The 21,463-nt window shown below is 40.3% G+C and overlaps 1 protein-coding gene across 2 annotated transcripts in view; it reads left to right on the top strand.

The window, feature by feature from the left end:
- Positions 1–20,735, top strand: part of LOC149196694 (F-box protein PP2-B11-like) — a 76,046-nt gene extending 55,311 nt beyond the window's left edge. For both annotated transcript variants that reach the window (XM_089405614.1, XM_089405613.1), the window contains exons 2-3: positions 19,677–19,795; positions 19,894–20,735. In XM_089405614.1, coding sequence (XP_089261740.1) covers positions 19,677–19,795; positions 19,894–20,392 — 618 coding nt within the window. In that variant the 3' untranslated portion in view covers positions 20,393–20,735. The remainder of the gene's footprint in view (positions 1–19,676; positions 19,796–19,893) is intronic.
- The last annotated feature ends 728 nt before the right edge of the window (positions 20,736–21,463 follow it).

Below are 21,463 nucleotides of genomic sequence, written 5' to 3'. Positions count from 1 at the left end.
CACCTATTCAGGGATTGCCCCCTGAATGGCAAAGCAAGAGCAGGGGATAAAGGAAAGACAATCCCTACTAAGGATCCTCAAGCACCTGTGAATCAACCCTCTTCTGAAGCAGCAACGACCCATACCACCCCTAAAGCAGCAGTGGATACACCAGCCAAGGAGACTCCGAAGAAGTGCGGCAAAGCACCATATCGGCCTCCCTCTCCTCCTCTGACTAGGGCAAGGGCGGTTGTGGAGGCTGCGTTATCTTTGGGTATGTCCTCTTCAAAAACCTGCTTTGTTCATCTCTCTATTTCACCCAATGTTGCACGAAGCGGGAGCGAAGCGGAAGCGCGGAGCGCGGAAGCGTCATTTTCCAAAAATCTAGGGAGCGAAGCGTCCGCGGAAGCGTCTGCTATATATATATATTTTTATATATTTTTTTGCATTTATACTCAAAACAAACATCCCAAATACCAAATTAATTGTAGAAGACATGAAAACATGCATATTTTTGCATAAATCAAGATAGATATGGCATCCATGATTCCATTGTAGTTACTAGTATGTACAACAATCATCTATATTCTAGCTATTACAAACATACATCAAATTTTTAAGCATATTATAAAACATAAAACATTTAAGCATATTATAAAACATAAAACATAGAGCATATTATGATTTATCTAGCAAGTGAGCAACTGTCAACATTTGTCATGTCCAAAATTCAAATAATAATGTTTACAAAATATGTCACTTGGTCACCGCCAAGCCAAAAAGGTTCAAAATTCAAATTCACAAGTCTACAAGTCTAATGAGTAATCTATGACAAAAAGAAGTAGATTGTGAATATATCTACTAATCTCTCCTCCTTCCACCACGAATAGAACGTGATGGCGGGCCTCCACGTGGTGGCAATGAAGAAGATGGTCCCTGTGTAAGTCGTGGCACTGGAACTGATGAAGAAGAACCCCCTGCCGTTGGTGTTGAACCATGGAACCTAGAAACCAAGGGACCAGATGGGGGTGGGGGTGGTGGCATATCAACACCCGTGTCATCATCCTAGAATCGCTCAAAAAATTCATGCAAAAAAAAAAACACTAGTTAACAAAAAAATTAAAAACATGAATTAGAGAAATGCTTTATAAGGGAAAATTGGAAAATTCATACCACAATGGACATACCTGGATAAGAGAATCCTCTAATTGCTCTAGTCGCAACACTCCATCCTCCAAATTGGGCTCCTCTGGATTCTTGTCCCAAGTCAACAAGTCTTTATTAGACTTTGCATCTTCACAGTAATGGGACAACAATCGCAAGTTGTAATGAACATAAACCAAGCTCTCTGCCCGGTCTAAATTCAACCTGTTCCTTTTAACACTGTGGATGAAAGAATAAGAGCTCCAACACCTCTCTGCAGAAGAAGTGTTTACCACCTGTGATAGCACCCGCAATGCCAAACTCTGTAGAAGTGGAGTAGGCCCTCCATGCATGTTCCACCACTCAAGAGCAGAAAAATGCTCTCGATCTTGAATTGCATGCATGCTCGAAAATGGACCAGTGTTGCTCGTATAGTTGCTCACCTGTCTCCGTACCAATGCAGCCTCCTCCTCATCAGGGATTAATCTACTCAATGCAGCCATATATTTTTTGTGAACCTCTTTATCTTGGTGTGGTTTTCTCCTGACTCCCCCCCCAGGTGCTGGTTTTGAAAGCCATGATGGATGATAGTATTTAGGTGTCAAAACATATGCTAATGCATGCAATGGAACATTTAGCATATCCCATCGTTTTTCCACCTCTTCACGAATATAATTGTACAAGGTGGTATCTCTAGGCTCAACAATGTCTTTAATCTGCCCCAACATGCTATCCATTTGCTCATACACCTCCCCAATTACTGGTCGATCTGAATCTGCAAACTTGATCATGTAATAAATTGGTTTGGTGAATTGCAAAACATATTTAACCTGTGACCAAAAGTAACTGTCAAGAACAGTGTCCTTGACTTCATTAGCACCATCTGTACTGACGTTAATTTCATCCCATGTTTCAGCACACACCAGATTAGTTAAAGCTTGTCTCACCCTCACTAGCCGCCTAAAGGTGAGGTAATAACTAGCAAATCTTGTCTTTGCAATTTTAAGCAATTGCAACTTGGAGTAAGTGCCATAGAAGTAGTTTACCCTTGTATGCCCTGTGATGAATTTAATGAGCTGCTTCCCTTTCCTGTAAACCTCAGCAATCCACCCACAATCTTTGTGTTTCACAATATCATGCATCAAAAGGTTCAATGTGTGAACCAGGCACCCAGACCAAAAGATGTGTGGATGAGTACGCTCAATAATTTTTCCTGCTAACTTACAATTTGCTGCATTATCTGTGATCACTTGAACCACATTATTCGGACCAACATCTTTGATTGATTTCAATAGGAGATCTGCAATGTTTGGTGCAGTTGCACTGATGGAGGAGGAGTCATGAGATGCAATAAATACTGCACCACTAGAAGAAACACCAAGAACATTTATCAAATGTTGGTTTCTAATATTTGTCCACCCATCTGATACAATGGATACCCCAGAATCCACCCACTCATGTGTAAAACGTGTCAAAGCTCTTTGAACCTTAGCTTTTTCTCTTTCTAATAACACTGTTCTAGCTTTCTCATAGTTGGGGGCCTTGTATCCTTTTGGGGCTTCATTGATGGCCTTTACCATTTCATGCCAATAGGGAGAGCGAAGCACATTGAATGGTACACCGCAAGCACAAAGAAAACGGACTATCTTTCCATCCACATCATCCCTCCCAGTAACATTAAGGAAATCCCCTATTGTTTTTCTACCTCCAAAGGTTGCAAAAGTACCATGAGGAGATGGGCAACTACCAAATTTAGAGGTTGCACTTGATTCAGAATGAGTTTTTTGTTTCTTGTTTTTTCGTTGTGCAGCCATCTCTATTTTGATGTATTTTTGTCTTTGTTCACTTGAAATGTTTGGGCAAATGGTTACCCCCACAGAACCCTTTTTTTCATCACTGTCTAGCACCCCACAAAGATGCCTCCTCAGACGGGTATATGAACCCGTATATGGTTTTCCTCCATGACAACCATGACGGCACATCCATTTGTAAGATCCACCACCCTTTCCCCCTTCAAGTTTGGTCACATAGTTCCACAAGGGATTTGATGTACCTTTCCCATCTTGTGCTTCAGTGTCCTCTTCAAGTTCATCCCCTTCCTCTTCAAACCCTTCCTCCTCATCATACATTGGGTCACTACTATTAGGACCAAGTTCATCCCCTTCCTCTTCCCCTCTATTCCTCACCCTTGCCATCATTAAAACCAAGAGTGGAATGATACATAGAAGCCAAAAGAACACCATCTTGGAATATGGATATAGGTGGTGGACAACCTGTAAATAAAGGAGCAAGTAGAAACAATGGGAAAGAGTAGGAGAGAGAGGAGAAAAATACAATTTTTTTTTCAAAAAAACAAGGGAGTTTGGGGTTTGAACTTACCTCTTTAGCTCTTGTAGATGAAGTCCTCCAAGCTCTTGCTCCAAGCTCCTCCTCCTTCTCCTAGCTCCTCCTTCTTCACTCCTCCAAGCTCTCCTCTCTTCTCCTCTCCTTTCCTCTCTTCTCTTCTCCTCTCCTCTCTTCTCTTCTCCAACTCTCATAAACTCAAAGTGAGCAAATGAGAAGAGAATGGGGGCTTTATTCTTTTCTAAAGTCACCCTAAACTCACCTAACCCACCCCCTCATGCTAGTTAAGTTAAACTTTAAAAGAAATTAAAAAAAAAAATATGTTTAATTCGCTGCCCGCGGGGTTGCGTCCGGGTTGCGCCTGGGTGGCGTGCGCTTCCGGGCAGGTTGCGTCCGGGTTGCGCCTGGGTGGCGTGCGCTTCCGGGCAGGTTGCGTGGCGCCACCCCGTGCCCGAAGCGTCTGCCGAACCGCGATTCCGGGGGGCCGCAACATGAAATGGCAGGAATCGTTTTTTTTGCCCGGAATCGCGCCACCTCCAAAACGGAATCGCGCTTCCAGTGGGGATTCCGGATCGATTCGCTCCGATCCGCGATTCTGCCTTTGGATCCGGGGGGGGGGGGGCGATTCCTGCAACACTGATTTCACCTAATAGCATGGCTTTATCTTCGGTTATTCACCAGGTCTCTGCTTTCATGCCCCCGCCCCCAATTACTCTGGCATGCTCCCTGCACCCCCCATTTTTTCTTGCACCCCCCCATCCATCCCGGAGGTGACCCCCGCCATATCCCATGACTCTGCACAAGGGCCTCTATCCCCCAGATACCCGCTTCGATCCCGGGCTCGATCACAGGCTCCTGACTCCACTGGAATTGGCCTTGTATCCCCCACCATCCCCCTGAAGCCACCACGAGGTAGACCCTCCTCTCTATCCAAAGCCAAGATGCAGGCAGGGGAGGAGATTGCCTCTGGGAGGCAGCACACTATCGACAGGGTTCTTAGAGCACAGAACACCCTGGTCTCTCCCCCTCCATGAAGCTGCTCTCATTTAACTGCCGAGGGTTAGCTACCCTTGAAAAAAACTAGCTTTCTGCAGACTTCTTAGGACTGAACTGGTCGATGTCATATTCCTTCAAGAAACTCTAGGCCTAGCTAATGCAATCACACACCTATTAGAATCCATGCTTCTTGGTTGGTCTTTTCAAGCCCTTGATGTCAATGGCCGCTCGGGAGGCATTGCCATGGGTTTCAATTCTCGAACCATTAAACTCTGTAACATATGGGGAGGCATTGGACACATAGGAGTGGATATCTTCTCATCTGAACTGGGCACTGACATTAGACTTATCAATGTATACGGGCCATGCCAACACCGTGAAGAATTCTGGGAACAATTACTGAACTCCAATCTTCTGCAAAAGGACAACATAATCCTTGGGGGGGATTTAAATTTCTCCATAGGTTTCTCGGAATCATGGGGACATCATGCCTAGATTGACCCCCTATCTGCTTACTTTGAGAATATCTTAGAGAATCACAGTCTTATTGATATTCCATCAACAAAAATACAACCTACCTGGAGGAATAGAAGAATTGGAGAGGACAGTCTCGCTAGAAGACTAGATCGCTTTCTCATCAAGGAGGGATTGCTAAGCATGGGATATAACTACAGACAGTGGGTCAGATCAGGGGGTATATCAGACCATTTGCCGATATACCTTGAAATAAGAGGTGGATTGAACAAACCTAAAGCCCCTTTCAAATTCAACTCCACTTGGTTGAGGGATGCAACCTATACTCGAATGGTAACTGAATTTTGGAAGACCCACCCTCCTGCTACTGGTGGGAATATAGCTGAAGGCTTTGCACGTAACCTAAAGGAGCTGAAGCGATTATCTAAAATCTGGGCACACAACAAGAGAGAACAGGATGATCAAACCCTAAGGGACACTGAAGCAGAGATTGTTGCCTTGGAAAATGAACAAGGGGGGTTTTCACCTCTAATGATCAGAAGGAAAAGCTCACAACCTTAATAACTAAGCGAAGCAAAATCCTAAAGGACCGGGAAGAAACCTGGAGGCTGAGAAGTAGAGCAATATGGCTGCTTGAGGGAGATGATAATACAAAATTTTTCCACAAATTTGCAAATGGTCGTAAAGCTATCAATTCCATATGGAAACTAACAAATGAATAGGGGAATACTATGAATACATTCCCACAATTAGCATCCCTAGCTACAACCCACTTCAAGCAGATCTACAAGGCACCTCCCAATGCCACTCTTGCTGAAGTCATTCGAGTAGCACAACTATTTCCTCGGTTTGTGGACCAGGAGACCGCCATGGAGTTGAATAGGGAGGTCTCAATGGGGGAACTTGAGGCTACCTTGAAATGGTTCAAGCGCGACAAGAGTCCAGGACCAGATGGTTGGTCGGTGGAGTTTTACACAACATTTTTTGATACTCTTGGAGAAGATCTTCTTAAAGTCATTGAAGAGTGTCGGATCAATGGTAAGATGTATGAGGCTTTCAATACCACCTTCATCGCCCTCATCCCCAAATCAGACAACCCAGCCTCCTTCGATGACTTCCGTCCCATCTCCCTATGCAACTGTATATACAAAATCATTGCCAAAATCATAGCCAATCGCCTCCATCCCATTCTATCCACACACATATCTTCTGAGCAATTTGCCTTTCTGCAAGATCGACAGATCCACGAGGCTGTTGGAACTGCACAAGAAGTATTGCACTCTATTCAGACGAAGAAGATGAAAGGTATGATCTTAAAGGTAGACCTCTCAAAAGCCTTTGATCGTGTAAGTTGGTTGTACATCAGAATGCTCCTAACTCATCTAGGTTTCCCTTATGAATTTATAAAATGGATTATGTGTTGCATATCAAATATATCTTTCAGTGTCCTTGTCAATGGGGCGGCATCGCCCTTCTTTCACTCTGAAAGAGGTCTCAGGCAGGGTTGCCCTCTATCCCCATTATTATTTTTGCTCATCATGGAAGGGCTCAGCAGACTTATAAAAGAAGAGCATAGCAGAGGAAGACTTAAAGGAATCAGGATCACTAACAGATGCATTCTGACTCATCTACTTTTTGTGGATGATGTGTTGATTTTCCTAGATGGGGGGATTGGGGATCTGACGATATTGCAGAACACAATCTCACTATTTCAAATGGCTACAGGCATGGTCATCAACAACACCAAATCCACCATTACAGCCACTGGATGCTCCCCCCATGAGATTCAGTATGCACTTCATAGATTCCCTTTTACACTTCTGCAGATGGAGGATGGCCTTAGATATCTGGGATATAGGCTGAAGCCCCACGGTTACAAGATAGCAGACTGGACATGGTTAATCTCCAAGATGGAAAGACGGCTCAACATCTGGTATCATAAGTACCTCTCCAGAGCAGGAAGACTAGTACTCATCAAAGTTGTTCTTGAAGCCACTCCAGTATATTGGATGTCTCTGGCTTGGATACCTAGAGGTATTCTCTCTAGAATAAAAAATCTTTGTTGTAGGTTTCTCTGGAAGGGCAATCAGGCAGGGAGAATATTTGCCTGGGCCAAATGGGAATTGCTTACACTTCCAAAGAAATGGGGAGGTTGGGGCATTAAAAAGCTGGATGACTTCTCCTCAGCATTGGCGGCCAAGCTTGGCTGGCAATTGATCACTTCAAATAGCCTTTGGACCATGGTGGCCTCTTCAAAATACATAGCCCCACTAAATCTGATGGACTGGCTTCGACAGCCACACTGGAACAAAACAAGGATATCAGTCATCTAGAAAGCTGTGTTAAATTCAATGTCCATTATCCGGCAAGGACTCACCTGGAGAATTCAATCAGGCACATCAGTGCGCATAGGACTAGATCCTTGGATTGGATGCGGTAACGCCCACATGCTGCCCGAAGATCTTAAGCACCATCTTAGCAATGTGGGTATCACTCATATCAGCCACATTGCAGATATGCAATGCTCCACCTTCTTACAGCAAGCCTGGAAAACGGCTCACAGCCTAAATATCCCTCAGCACTGGCATCAACATTGGGCGGATTATACAACAGCACTAACAGAATCACATATCAGAATTGTTGAAGGGGAGGATGAGATAATCTGGGCGCATGCAAAAAATGGGATATACTCCCCCAAGGAGGGATATCTCTGTTTAGCTAATATTCATAGACCACAAGCTATCGAACACTGGTGGAAAAACTTGTGGAAACTAAAAGCGCCTCCCAAGACCCGATTATTCATGTGGACAATTCTCAAAAATAAGACTCCCACTGGTGACAATCTAATCAAGCGAGCTCAGCATGGACCTTTTTGGTGTTGCTTATGCAAGAACAGTACCGAATATACAGACCATCTTTTCCTCACCTGCCCGGTCACTAAGGACCTCTAGAACTCTATTTTATCGAACATCCCCACCCAGTGCAATTGGCAGGGCCTAACAATCATAGAAGCTTGGTCCACATGGTGGATTTCTGCAACCCCGACCAAGGCTCGAAACCTACCTCTCCTCATCTGTTGGGCAATCTAGATAGCCCGTAATAGATACATCTTTCAGGACACCACTCCTCATTGGCCCTCCATCACTGCCCGCCTTCTGGCAGACTATCACACCATTCCTGATGATGAGGAAAATCCTCCCCCCAGACACATTGTCCCTGAAAACATCAATCACACTCAACCTTGGGCTTATTTCGATGGTTCAGCATAGGAAGATGGGTGTGGGGGCGGAGCCATTCTATATCTTTCTGAATCCCATCACTTCCAAATCCAAATGGGCCTGGGGAGGGGCATAAACAACTTTGCTGAACTGATTACTGCAAAATATCTCATTCAATTTGCTTTGGAAAAACATTGCAGGAATCTCCAAATTTTTGGGGACTCAAAAATTGTATGCAACTGGATAAACAAATCTTCTAACTGCTTTGCTTATACTCTGAGACCTATACTGGACGAGACTCACAGGCTCATCACATATTTTGATTCTTTTGCATGTCATCATATCTACAGGGAATGCAACACATCTGCCAATCAGTTATCCAAGGAAGCTGTGATCTGGCCTCTTGGCACATGGCTGATCCAGGAGCAGAGGGATGGTGCACACTATCAGTACTACCACCGACCTTACATGGATATTACAGTCTAACTGGCTCAACAGGAGCCTGATTTTTGCTTATGTTAATATTATGTTTTTCTTTTAAATTATCAGATGTATATAAATGACAGTCATACTTACTCTCTGTGTAGAGTTTTTTGAAAAACATTGATATGAACAACACTAAAGGCAACGCCTCCCTGCATGGAGTGCATTGTGCTAATTTTGATTTTTTTCTCACTTGATAGGCATTTAGCCTCACATACAGGATATGTGTTTCGCATCTACAATTCGTAATTTTCCTTTAACTAATGAAAATTATGATTTTTCCAAGGGGAAAAAATGCACCGAGAAATTTTGAAGGGTCCTACCCTTCCTATATGTCCAACCATCAGACACCATTGTGCATCTAGAGACCTCCCATGACTGGTTCAACTCCACCAATCTAGAGTTGATGTCCTTTTCCACTTGAAGGATTGGCCCTCACAACTCCTCATATGTAGCACTTTTGTACCCTGGGCCCACAATAGCAATAGTATCACACATTGGTTGCCAAAATGGATTGTTTTTTATGCTGAGAGGTATGTCACTCTAGTAAAGACACCTCCCCATAACTCTGTTTGCTTCTTGATTCTCCTTTTTTCTAACTACCTACTTTATTGAAGGTTGTGCTCCACATTCGGTTTGTGGAACAAAAAATGACGACCTCCTAGTAACATCAAAGAGTGAAGTTGTGGAGCCCCTCTGACTACCCTCAGGCTTAATCTCGGAGGTAGATAACCTTGAAGATCTGCCTGCATGTTCGACCTTGTTTGCAACTTCCTCTTTTTTCTTTGTCTTTTTCCTTAGTTGCTCCATATTCAACTCTTATAAGCTCTAGATTAGAATTCTTACAAAGCCCAACATCTTGTCCAGGTATTCCAGTCAGATCGTATTTCAATCGGGTAACCCCTCGTCATCTAATCCCCACACAATTTGCAACTTAGATATTGTTGATTTGTCTCACTATCAAGTTCCTCATATTGCCAAAATGGGTCCAAGGGCTTTGGCATGTTTGTAGTGGAATTTTTTAATGGACAACTTTAAAATTCACTCCTAGGGCACCAAAAAGACAAAAAAATGGCATTAAACCCCCACTACACAAAAAATAATAGCCTTGTCATTAAAATAAATCAAATTTTTACTACATTATTTGCAATGAAAAATGACAATAAAAGGGTGCATAAGAAAGTTAAAAAGAAAAATGAAACTTGCTGTCCATAATGGAGAAAATTCTTGCATTGGTCCATGGGCATGAAAATCATAGCAAATGACAAAAAACAAAGAAGGAAAATGTTGGTAGGCAAAGAGGCAAGCAAACATAAGCATAAATCTATGAAAAATTCATTAACTTAGGGGTTTTTAAGAACATACCGGTGAATGGAAGAAATGAAGTTTGTTTGACTAATCTTGAATCTTTGACCCACAATTTTTTTTGGTTGATGATGATAATGGTTGTTTGATCCTCAATCCCTCCTTGAAAATCACCATAAAGCTCATCCCCTTCCTTCTCCAAGATCAACAAAGCAAAATCGCTATATTTTTGGTCGTCCTGCGATATTTTCCCGAAATTTCAGTGGCGCAATTTCGTGGGATGGAAAAATTTGCAAAATTGGCGAAAAATCGCGAAATTTCGACAATATTTTCCACACTGGTAAATATTGAATACAATTTTCCCAAAACCTAATGCGTTTTTATTCTAGTTGTAATTCATGAGCAGATAACTAATTCTAAGTGCCTTGTACTAGATCTCTTCTAGATATTTGACTTAAGAATAGGAATCCCTCATGATTAAGGCTTGAAACTAGGGATCAAGTAGTAGATGATTTTGTTGGCTCTCCCTATACATGAATTTTTCCCAAGTAAAACCACTAAGCCATCCCCTATTTCCAATAGAGTCCCTTACCAATTAGAGGGAAAGTGTGTATGACGACCTTCCAAATAATCTCTAATTCACAAGAACTGTTGCCAAGAGTTGGGAAACCCATTCCAATGGTTCCCCCACTCCCGGGAGCTTTGGAACTGTATGGGAACGTTCAATTTTCAGCGGGAGCTCCAATGGGAGCTTGGGAAAGTTACAGGAGCTTTGAAGACTGTTATTTTTGGAGTTCCAGCGTTCCCTAGGGTTGGGGAATACAAAGCCTATAGAGAAATATGTTGAACTACCCACAAAACATGAGCCTAAGTTGAAACCTTCGCAGGAAGAAAGGTCGAAGACATCCTTTACATCGATATCCTTAATTGAGAAACTTGAGCAATCTCCTGATGGGTTAAGGAAGTGTGTGGCACCTCGATGTAAGGGCGATATCTGGGATGTCATGTTGATGAGTATTTCTTTTGTTGTTTATGTATATATATCGCAAAAGATTGTGTGTGCATATTGAATGTGGCAGTCAATGCTTAAACATTAGAGTTGCTTTACTTTTTCTCTTAAGAATAACTAGAGAAACATATGTAAAATCGTTCCTTTATATATTTAAGCCAGATTGTTTCAAAGACTCGTCATGTGTCGTAATGAACTTGACATTTTAATATTTTATATATATAAAAGGGAGAGACTCACGGAGAGAGACACCCAAAGAATATATTTATATATAAGAGAGATTATATATTTATTATTTATATATTTAAATTGATTTTAATAAACGAATATTTTGATTCAATATTAATTTGATTATTATATAAATTATAGAATTAGAAAAATATTTTATATTTTATATTTTTAATTTTTTTATTATATAATATTACCGCTTACGATTAGCCGTTTCCTGTAAATTTTGGTGAAACCTCTAACCGTTCCCGACACCCGTACCCAAGTTCCCAATGTCCCCACGTTCCAGAAACTCATGCAACGTATCAAATAATTGACCAATTTCATGAAGATTTTACTAGACTTCGTATCTAGTTTGTGGTTAATAAGGGTCTTATATATTTTTGATACAAGCTTTCAGCCTCTAGAGGCCATTCCCATAGATAAGGCGCCAGACACCTTTTACTGCAAGTGCTTTTGAGAAGAGAAGAAGGTTATTGAAGCTGCATCCTCCTTGAGCTTGTGGAGTAGCAATGGACTTCCATGCAGTAAGAGCATAAGGTTTCTTGTCATGTTTCCTAGCCCATAGAAATTGAAGAGACATTTGGTTTATTTATTTAAGATTTCCTTGGGAATCCATGGAAGAGAATCCCAATACACCGACATTGCTTCTACAATTGATTTTACTAGAATGAGTCTTCTAGCTCAGGAGAGCCATCCATTACACCACACTAGAATTCGCTTTTCAATTTTTGAAATAAGGCAAAGCCAATCTGCTTTTGAATATGAGTTATGTTTAAGAAGAAAACCCAAATATTTTGTGTCTTCTCCTAGTTCTTCATTTCAAGAGAATAGTGCATTTTCAATGATGGGGATATTCTCATGGGATAGTCCCTAGCCATATACTGAGGTCTTTTCTCTATCAATTAACATACCATTTGCTAGTGAGAATGCTCCTAGCAAGCCCTGTGAATGTTCTAGGTGTCTAAAGCTCCCATCAGAGAAGAGTAAAATATCATCAACAAAGAGCAAGTGTGAGATGGAACAAAGATGGCTTATGGTGTTGAAAATTGTAACTAGGCTGGATCTTCATAATGGCCTAATTGTAATCATGACATTGTATGTTCTTTATAAAGAAAGAAAAAGAAATTATATTTTATTTTGGAGTATGGATTTCATACTCAAGTTCGAGTCAAAAGCATGTTCTTCGTGCTTTTAGGTTTACTAGGTCTTTCTAGGATAAAGAATAATATTGGTCATGTGTCTCAGTCCCATTTGGACTCGTTGTAATAAAGAAAGATATTTATTTTATCAAAAGTCATTTTGGATCCCAAGACCAAGTCGGCCCAAAGGAGGGTAATTCAACCCTTAAGAGAGGCTATATAAAGGAGGAATTTGACTCACTTGGAGCATATCATCTCAACTTCGATCTGCAATAGTGAAGAAGAGAAAGAGTATTTGGGAGGACGAAGAAGAGGAGCAAAAGTTGAAATCTTTGGAAGTCTATCTTTTCTTGTCCATACATGTGAAGTTGTTAGGGTTTGTGAAGCTCTGAAGCTGTAGGAGGCCAAAATTGTAGGGCTGAAATTCTGAGAAACAGTTGCAGGGCCGAAATTCTTGATGAAGTTGCAGTAGGTCGAAGCGCTAGAAGCTGACTTGACTAACTTGGTGCTTGGAAGGGTTGTTGGCTTTGGTCGTTGGGTCTTGTAAGTCTCATTGTAAGAAGATTCTATAAGAAGAGAAGCATTTCTTTCTGGGTTTTCCCCTTGGAGGGGTTTTGCCTTGGCTTGGAGCTTATATCTTATGTACTCTATTTTGTTGTGATCTTCATTGTTTTGATAATTACTTGATTATCAAGAACTAAAGGAGTAAAAGGCCAACTAACATCACAAGTAATTATCAAAGGAAAAACATTTATAATCTACAAGTCCCAAGATTTTCCAACATATGGAAATCCCTTTGACAACCCTTATGTGGATATCATCATTTAATAAACAGCTTAATCGTTCCTCCACTAAGAGAAAGAGAAGGGGGGAAGTGGACAACCTTGATGGAGAGCTCTCTCTGCATTGAATAAGGGGGAGATTTCCCCGTTGATTAGGATTACAAAGGATGTGGAACTGATATAGTATATATGACCCAAGTGACGAACTCATATGAGAAATCCTAATGGAGAAGGAGCTTGATATACGACCAACTTAATTGGTCAAAAGCTTTTAAGAGATCTACCTTGTAGACCACTGCTTTTTGACTGGAAGATAGGATAAAATGTAAACCTTCTTGTGCCAAGCCTATGGATTCATGGAATTGCCTTTCTTTAAAAAATCCAAACTGCTTTGATGAAATGTTCTTTCAAAGGATGTCCTTCAAACAAATAGCAATGATATTGGAAATAATTCTATAGATAGAGTTGCAAAGAGAGATTAGTCTAAAGTGGTCAAAGGAGAAAGGGTTGTTAGAGATTGGGATGACAACAATAAAGACAGAGGTTAATGGGGTTAATATTTATTTATCTAGAACACTGGGAATATTCGATCACTTTTATGAGATTGTCACCAATTGTTAGGATGTCCTTCAAACAAATAGCAATGATATTGGAAATAATTCTATAGATAGAGTTGCAAAGAGAGATTAGTCTAAAGTGGTCAAAGGAGAAAGGGTTGTTAGAGATTGGGATGACAACAATAAAGACAGAGGTTAATGGGGTTAATATTTATTTATCTAGAACACTGGGAATATTCGATCACTTTTATGAGATTGTCACCAATTGTTAGGTCCCTATAATACTAGTGTAGCCCCATATTGTTATTGTTGTGCCCCATGTAGCCCCCATATTGTTATTGTTGTGCCCAATAGAAGCCCACTAATGTTATTGTTGTGCCTTTACATTATTATTGTTATGTAACCTTGATTATATTGTGACCCTTTAGACTCCTATATATACAAAGGAGTTTTTGTCATTTTCATCATCCAAGAATTGTTCATTTATGTGATGTAAATTAGGTTGCCCCCTCTAAGAGGCTTATTTTCAAGTCATTGATCTATCTTTTGTTTTGTTTTATGATTTGGTTACATAGCATTTGATATTAGAGGAAACAAGAATTCGACAGCTACAGAATTGATCAATTTCAGAGTATCTCATTAAGGGGAAGAACTTACCTACTGAAGATTCCACATGGGAGGATGAGAATTTTATACAGAAGCATCCAGAACTACTCAAGCGTTGAGGAAAACACTTTTTTGAAGGAGAGGGGCATGTTAGTTCCCTAGAACACTAGTATAGCCCCCTATCGTTATTGTTGTGCCCCATAGAAGCCCACTATCGTTATTGTTGTGCCCTTACATTATTATTTTTATGTAGGCCCTGATTATATTGTGACCCTTTAGACTCCTATGGATACAAAGGAGGTCTTGTCATTTGTATCATCCAAGAATTTGTTCATTTATGTGATGTAAAGGAGGTTGACCCCTCGAAGAGTCTTATTTTCAAGTTGTTGATTTATCTTTTCTTCTGTTTTGTGATTTGGTTACATAACACCAATGAAATGATAGCACTCAATATAGAATTCAGTAGGGAGGTCATTTTCACTCGGGCTTATTCCCTTTCAGAAACTATGGAGAACCTTTTCCGCTTTCTGCTTTGTGACTTCTGCCATCAGTTGGTCATTTCCTTCAATATCAAAAAAACTAGGTAAATGTCTAGCAACTTGCGGGATATTGTCAATGGTGGCTCTGTATTCAACTTTCACAAGAGACTTAAATGATTTATACCTTATATTGACATGTCTTTGAAAGATGTATCATGTGAGCCATCCTCTCTAGTGATTGGTAAAGCGATAAAAATATTTTGTATTTTCATTTACAGCCTGTAGCTAGAGGGCCTTGCTTTTAATTCTCCATTCGTTTTCCGTTTCAAGAAAATTTTCCTTCTTTTTTCCAACAAAGACCTCATTTGGTCCTTTAATTGATCAAAGAAGAGGCTCTCATATTCCAAAGGCTGGAAAGAATGAATTGAGTCTTCGATTTCTGATAGAAGTATGGAGCCTCTTTCTTTTTTCTAATGAACCCAAGTGATGATGGTTTATTTTTATTTTTTGAGGTTTTCATGGAATTGAAGGGGAGGGGAAGCCCTCTCATTCAGATTGTAAGGACTTCAAGCATCTTTTATGACCCTAAGGAAGGAGGGGCCCTAAACTAGTGCAGATTTAGCTTGAAAGGGCTTAGGGGCTTTGAAATAGCTTTAATCAATTCCAAAAAAATGGGACAATGGTTTGATTCACCCCCCACTGAAACTCATTGATGAATTCTCATATTTGAAGCTGTAAGGGAATTTGATATAAGCAAACAATAAAGTTGTTTGGTTATTTTGGCTTCCCTAGTTTTGGTATTTCTCCAAGCGAGCATCAGTTTTGGAGTTTTTATGTTAACTAGACCCACATGATCCAGTTTCTCCAATAGGAAATCAGCTAGTGGGTCTCTGTGTGCTTCAAGCTCCAAAATCTCACATGCCTCCAATTTAAGGTTGGGTCACACCTTCAAGAGTGAGATTATCATAATGAAAGGAAGGATTTTCCAATGTATATTCCTAAAAAAATTCCAGAAAAAGAAAAGACCTCTCCAAATCACATGAGGAGATTTTTATAGCTAGTCTAGATTTAAATGATCATTTAGAAAGAAGTTTTATAACATCTTTCCTCCATCTTGCTACCAAGCCCTTGGATCTACTAGTAGCATCTGTAGCCAAGAAATCGCAGATTTTGAATAGATCACGTAGATATTTTGTGGTTAGTTCAATTTTCATCATGGATTCTTAAAGAAAAAGGATATGCAATGAGTGAGTCTTGACGAGTTGTTTTATAGTCAATTTTTTTATAGGATTGGCCAATCCTCGACAGTTTAGGAAGAGAATTTGCATGAGGAAACCTTTAAGGAGGGCAATGCTCTAAGAGCACTAGTCATATATTTTTGTTTACTGGACCCGATCCTGGCATTTGCTTGGTGTTAAGCAATAGAAAGTAAGGATTTTTGACATTTAAGAGGAGGTTTTGAGTTTGTCTCCTCTAGCATTCCAGGGCTGCAATAGACATCGAGAAGTGAGTCTTCTGAACTAGAGGACTCGACATGAGAAGAGGAGGATTTGGAGTGTCAATTATAGGAATTTTGGACCTAAGGGGCACTTCATTTTGCATGAAGACACTGCGGAGGAAAATTCCTCGAGAAGGGGAAGGAGTTTGTGACTAGTAAGGGACAGACTAGTAAGGGACTCATAGATAAAATGGGAGAAGTGGAAGGGAGAGACAAGCCCATAAGAGATATTAGTATGTCTATAGAAGAAGTGGGGGAGGAACCAAGAGATTTCATAAATGAGCAATTTACAATAGAGATGGAGGGAAAAGTTAATACAATGGAACCAAAATTGTACGTGTAGAGTGTTGGCCCTCTAGAGGAATAAGGTTGGGATGGGGTGCTTCCTTGACTTCTTCCGAGATGATTTTTGTAGAGGGATTGTTCTTTTGTGTTAGCAAGACTGAGGGCTGATTGTCATTTGAATCCTGGTGTTGTTCCTTGTTTGGGGCCTCCTTTTGAACATACTTGCTTCATTTTGATAAACGAATAGTGTGTACCAAGATAGCTATATGTATGACACTGGTCGCATTTGAAGGATATACCTTCATAATGCAACAATTGCTTATGGACATCTCCCCCGACTTGATTGTTATAACTTTTGAGAGGTTTAAACCAACTAGTTTCCTCACCATACTAGTGTAACCAGATTGCAAATAAGAGGTGTCCGCCTCATAGTAAAACCCCATAGTGTTCTCTATTTCTTTGAAGGCATCCTCTGACCATAAGATAAGTGGGAGGCATGGTAAGCACAACCAAATCGGTATAACTGCTATTTTTTCAGACCGAGCGTCAAAGTCAGTTGACCATTTTTTGAGAAAGAGAGCATGAGAGCCTTGTTACCAATGCTTTTGAAGAATTAGCCTTGTTGCCAGTGCTTTTGAAGAAGTTTTTGGGTGCCTTCCTTTGAGGACGTTACCCAGCCCATCCACCTCTTTGCAAGTAACATACAACAAGGATAATAACCAAGGGTGGTCGTGAAATTTACCTCGGTCCATTTCCTAAGCACTTGTATGGTCATTTGTTTACTCGCGAATCTCCCCATAATTGCAGCCTGCTCCATGGATTGAATTTTGTTGAGCTGAACCTCTTTTTCCAAGACGAGGTTTGGCTTGACTATCTTTCTTTTGATGCTTTCCCTGTTTTGTTTTGTAGCTTCTCAAATAGGTGGAGCCGTGGAAGGGGGGATCCTAGGAGGGAAATGTAATGAATAAAATATATATAAATAATATAAATATAATGTAAATGATAATAAATCATAAATAATAATTAGTTAAGCTAGTAATTAGGCTGAAGAGGCATGTCTAATAAGACATGACTGCTGATAATGCCATGTTGGGGAAAGGAGACTGCTGATAAAACCACTTGGAAATACTAGGTTTGATGAGAAGTAGGGGTAGGTAGCTGGGAACAAAATATGCTCAAGAGTATCACTCAGCTTGTGATGTTGAAAATCCAGCTGACCAAGGGAGGAGGGGTCACAACAGGCAATGGGAAGTCGATAGGCAGAAAAGGGAAGAAAACATGCCAGCTGGGAGAGTGACTGCAGAGAGAAAACCATTTGAAAAGGACCTGACATGCAGATCTAGAGCCCTTGACAAACCCTCCCCCGGATATGATTTCTGCACTGGTGAAAGGACAGCTTTTGAAAGCGAAGTAGGTTCTGTATTTGACAATGACAGAGGTGTGGTGGACTAGCTACATGGGTCTGCCCAGATCTGAACCCCAAACAATGGTCCAAGTACTCCATCTCCTGGAGGAGGAAGTGGCCGGCCTCTGAGGGGAGCAAGAGCCTGTACCTAAACAAAAGGACAGTGAAGAGGAGAGAGAGTATTCGGCATGGCAGAAACCTGCCTGCCATGGCAGCAGAAACCCTAGAATTTCCATTTTCACCTCCTTCATTCACACTTCAAATTTAAAATAAAAATAAAAATTATAACATTTAAACTATACATGAGAAATAACACCATCATTAATGTACACAGCATGATAAATGTAAAGTGTTTTTATCCAGTTGACCCAGCTTCTTGTAAATGGGTTCCCAAATGTTGTAATTATTCCCAAAATTTATCATTACTGGTTGGCCTTTATAACTAGAATATAGTGCCGTACATGCAACCCTAGTTCAAATACCGTGCTGTGATGAATACACCAGATTAGGCCACATTAAATGAATAAAGTTGGGCGTTTGTCAACAAGCCACTTCGGGGACAAGGACTGCAAAATTTTTTAAGTTTTTATAAGCTTCGTTGTCTTAAGCTCATTCATCTTAAGCCCCTTGACTCTGAATCTATTATTTGCCCAAAAAAATTGGTCAAAGTTTAAAACCCATCGGGGTTGGCATTTAAGCTTGATCCCTCGTAGCTTTAATAGAAGCATTATCCCTCATAGCAATTTACAGTTATTGGTTGAGGATGAATTCTTAATATATGACTTCGTCTATCTAAAACTGAAATTCATAATTGGGCATTTGATATGGAATGCTCAGATTGTCCCATTTTGGGCTAGTCCTGTTTTTGTCTGGCAAGCCTCATTTCTGTATATTATGATCTTTGTTTTGGAAAATCAACTATTTGGGTCATCTTAAAATTGGCCAAAACCCTCAAGAGTCAAGTTTCATGGACAAAGCTTACCTCTAGAAGCAGGACGCGGACTACCGATATAATTCCAACTGGATTTGAAGGCAAAATTACCCAGAAAAACAGAGTGTTTTAAATGTTGTTTATCCCACACTTCTTAATTGCGTCTAGTGAAGTGACCTGTATGATGTATCCCACTCCCCAGCTGAGGGAGATAATGTGTCTCATCCATCCGTAACACTTGCAATTCAAAATAAATCTCTCCATCTACTTTTTTGATAATGATATGAAACTAACCATTAAATGGAACTCACACCTCATTCGTTGATAAAACTTTACTGGTCTTGAGTTTTTAGTTGGCCGAAGGTGATGCATCTGCAAACCTTGTTATAGAATTTGTAGTGTTGTTCGTAGATGTTAGCTATGTGCCTCTGCACGAAAAACATTATCTCTAAATATAAAAAAGCTACCAAATGATCAGCTGATCAATGTCAGTTGAAAGTAGAACAGTTTACCTCAAGAGAAGGCTGTAACTATAAACGCAGGGAAGGTGCAACTTGATCTCAAATTCCACTGACTTCAGAGTTCTAAGTTTGGTCAGAAATTCAGTTTGTATTGATTGACAATATCACAACGGGCCAACACTATGATTTTATATATTTAATTAGGCAAATAGTAGCCTCAATTACCCCGTGTTCAGTGCCTGCTTTGCTCCTTATTGTGCTACTTTAGTTGCCACTTAGAATATCCTAGTTTTCTTATCCTAACTGAATGTTTATATTTGGCACTAATGACATAAATGTTTCTTGATTTCAGAATTTCTGGATAGAGCGAGCAACAGGTAAATTGTGCTTTATGTTGTCTGCGAGAAATTTGAACATAACTTGGGGAGATGATGGTCGGTATTGGCATTGGATTTCTCAGGATGAATCCAGGTAATCCAACGTTCTATTCTTTCCATTTTTGGTTAATACCAACAACATGACAGTTTGTAAAGAAAAGCTAATGATGCAGTTTTGACTTTTGACTACAGTTTCAAGGAGATGGCAGAGCTAGTTGCAGTATGTTGGTTTGAAGTGACTGGTAAATTTGACTGCAAGCTTTTGTCTCCTGGTGCAGCATATAGCGTTTCATTCAGGCTCAAAGTCCACAAATCACCCCGCGGTATTATTCGGACATTTGGTCTCAGATCTTTTATCCCCCCTATGCCTCGAGCATATGGATGGAATCGTAAGCCAGTCAAATTCTCACTTACAACCCCTTGTGGCGATCATCAGATATATGCTCGATATTTGAGTGACATGGATAGACCTGTTGAAACTGAAGGGTACCAGATGGCTCCCTTTAATTATGTAGAGGAAGGTTGGATGGAATTTGATGCAGGCAGATTTGTTGTGGAAGAAAAGGGAGATAATCCAGGAAATATAGAGTTCTGCATGAGAGAATGGGAAGGTGGGAATTGGAAAGGTGGACTTATTTTAGAAGGCGTTACAATCCTACCCACTTCTTTGGTCAGGGAAAGAGCAGAATGATGGTTCTATTTCCTCGTTGAATAATTTTAGAGGTTTTTGGTATATGGCGGTCTTGTCATGTCCATAGAGAAACTGATCGTCTTGTCATGTCCATAGAGAAACTGATCGTCAATATTTTGGGTAATTTGGAAAATGGAATATTTTGATTTCTAATTCCACTATTGATTCTATTTCATCATTGAATACTTGTCGTTTGTAATGTGTATGGCAGCGGGGAAACTAATTATCAATATTTTGGGTGGTTGGAAAATGGAATATTTCACTAAGTGTACTATTTTCAACTTTATTGTATCTCTACTTGATTAATGAAATAAATTTAATTTACAGAAATGAGTATTAGAAAGTTTCTCCCGTTTATGTTTCAACTCTACTAGTTCTCTGGTACATTTATTGTACAGAATTGACTATAGCAGCTTCTCATGGAATCTCTCATTTCACTGTGTTCGGCTGCTCCATATAATCTCTCATTTCAGTGTGTTCAATTCTATGCATTTCTCTAACACAAATGGCCGTAGCAAAGTCTCTCTCATCGCCATTAACAGTTGCTTGAGGAGGGCTGCTTTATGCGATGCTAAAGTTTGATAATTGTCCTTTCAGCCTTGAAATGTTTTAGTCATGTTCTTATTTATTATCCATATCTGTTAGATGATCACTAGAACAAGAAAAGGAACTGAAAACCGAGTTCGGAACTACCTTAAAAAGCAGTGAGGTAAGGGCGGTTTAGGATTAGCTCCATATAATCTCTCATTTCAGTGTGTTCAATTCTATGCATTTCTCTAACACAAATGGCCATAGCAAAGTCTCTCTCATCGCCATTAACAGTTGCTTGAGGAGGGCTGCTTTATGCGATGCTAAAGTTTGATAATTGTCCTTTCAGCCTTGAAATGTTTTAGTCATGTTCTTATTTATTATCCATATCTGTTAGATGATCACTAGAACAAGAAAAGGAACTGAAAACCGAGTTCGGAACTACCTTAAAAAGCAGTGAGGTAAGGGGGGTTTAGGATTAGCGTGCTAATGCTCCAGATCAAAGGGATGTGTATTCTAAATTCTTCTTTTAGCGCCTAAAGA

This window comes from Pinus tabuliformis, chromosome 2_2, assembly GCF_031772625.1.
Source record: "Pinus tabuliformis cultivar Carrire ecotype Pingquan chromosome 2_2, CPIR1, whole genome shotgun sequence".
NCBI lineage: Eukaryota > Viridiplantae > Streptophyta > Pinopsida > Pinales > Pinaceae > Pinus > Pinus tabuliformis.
This window is presented reverse-complemented; position numbering and strand designations above follow the sequence as displayed.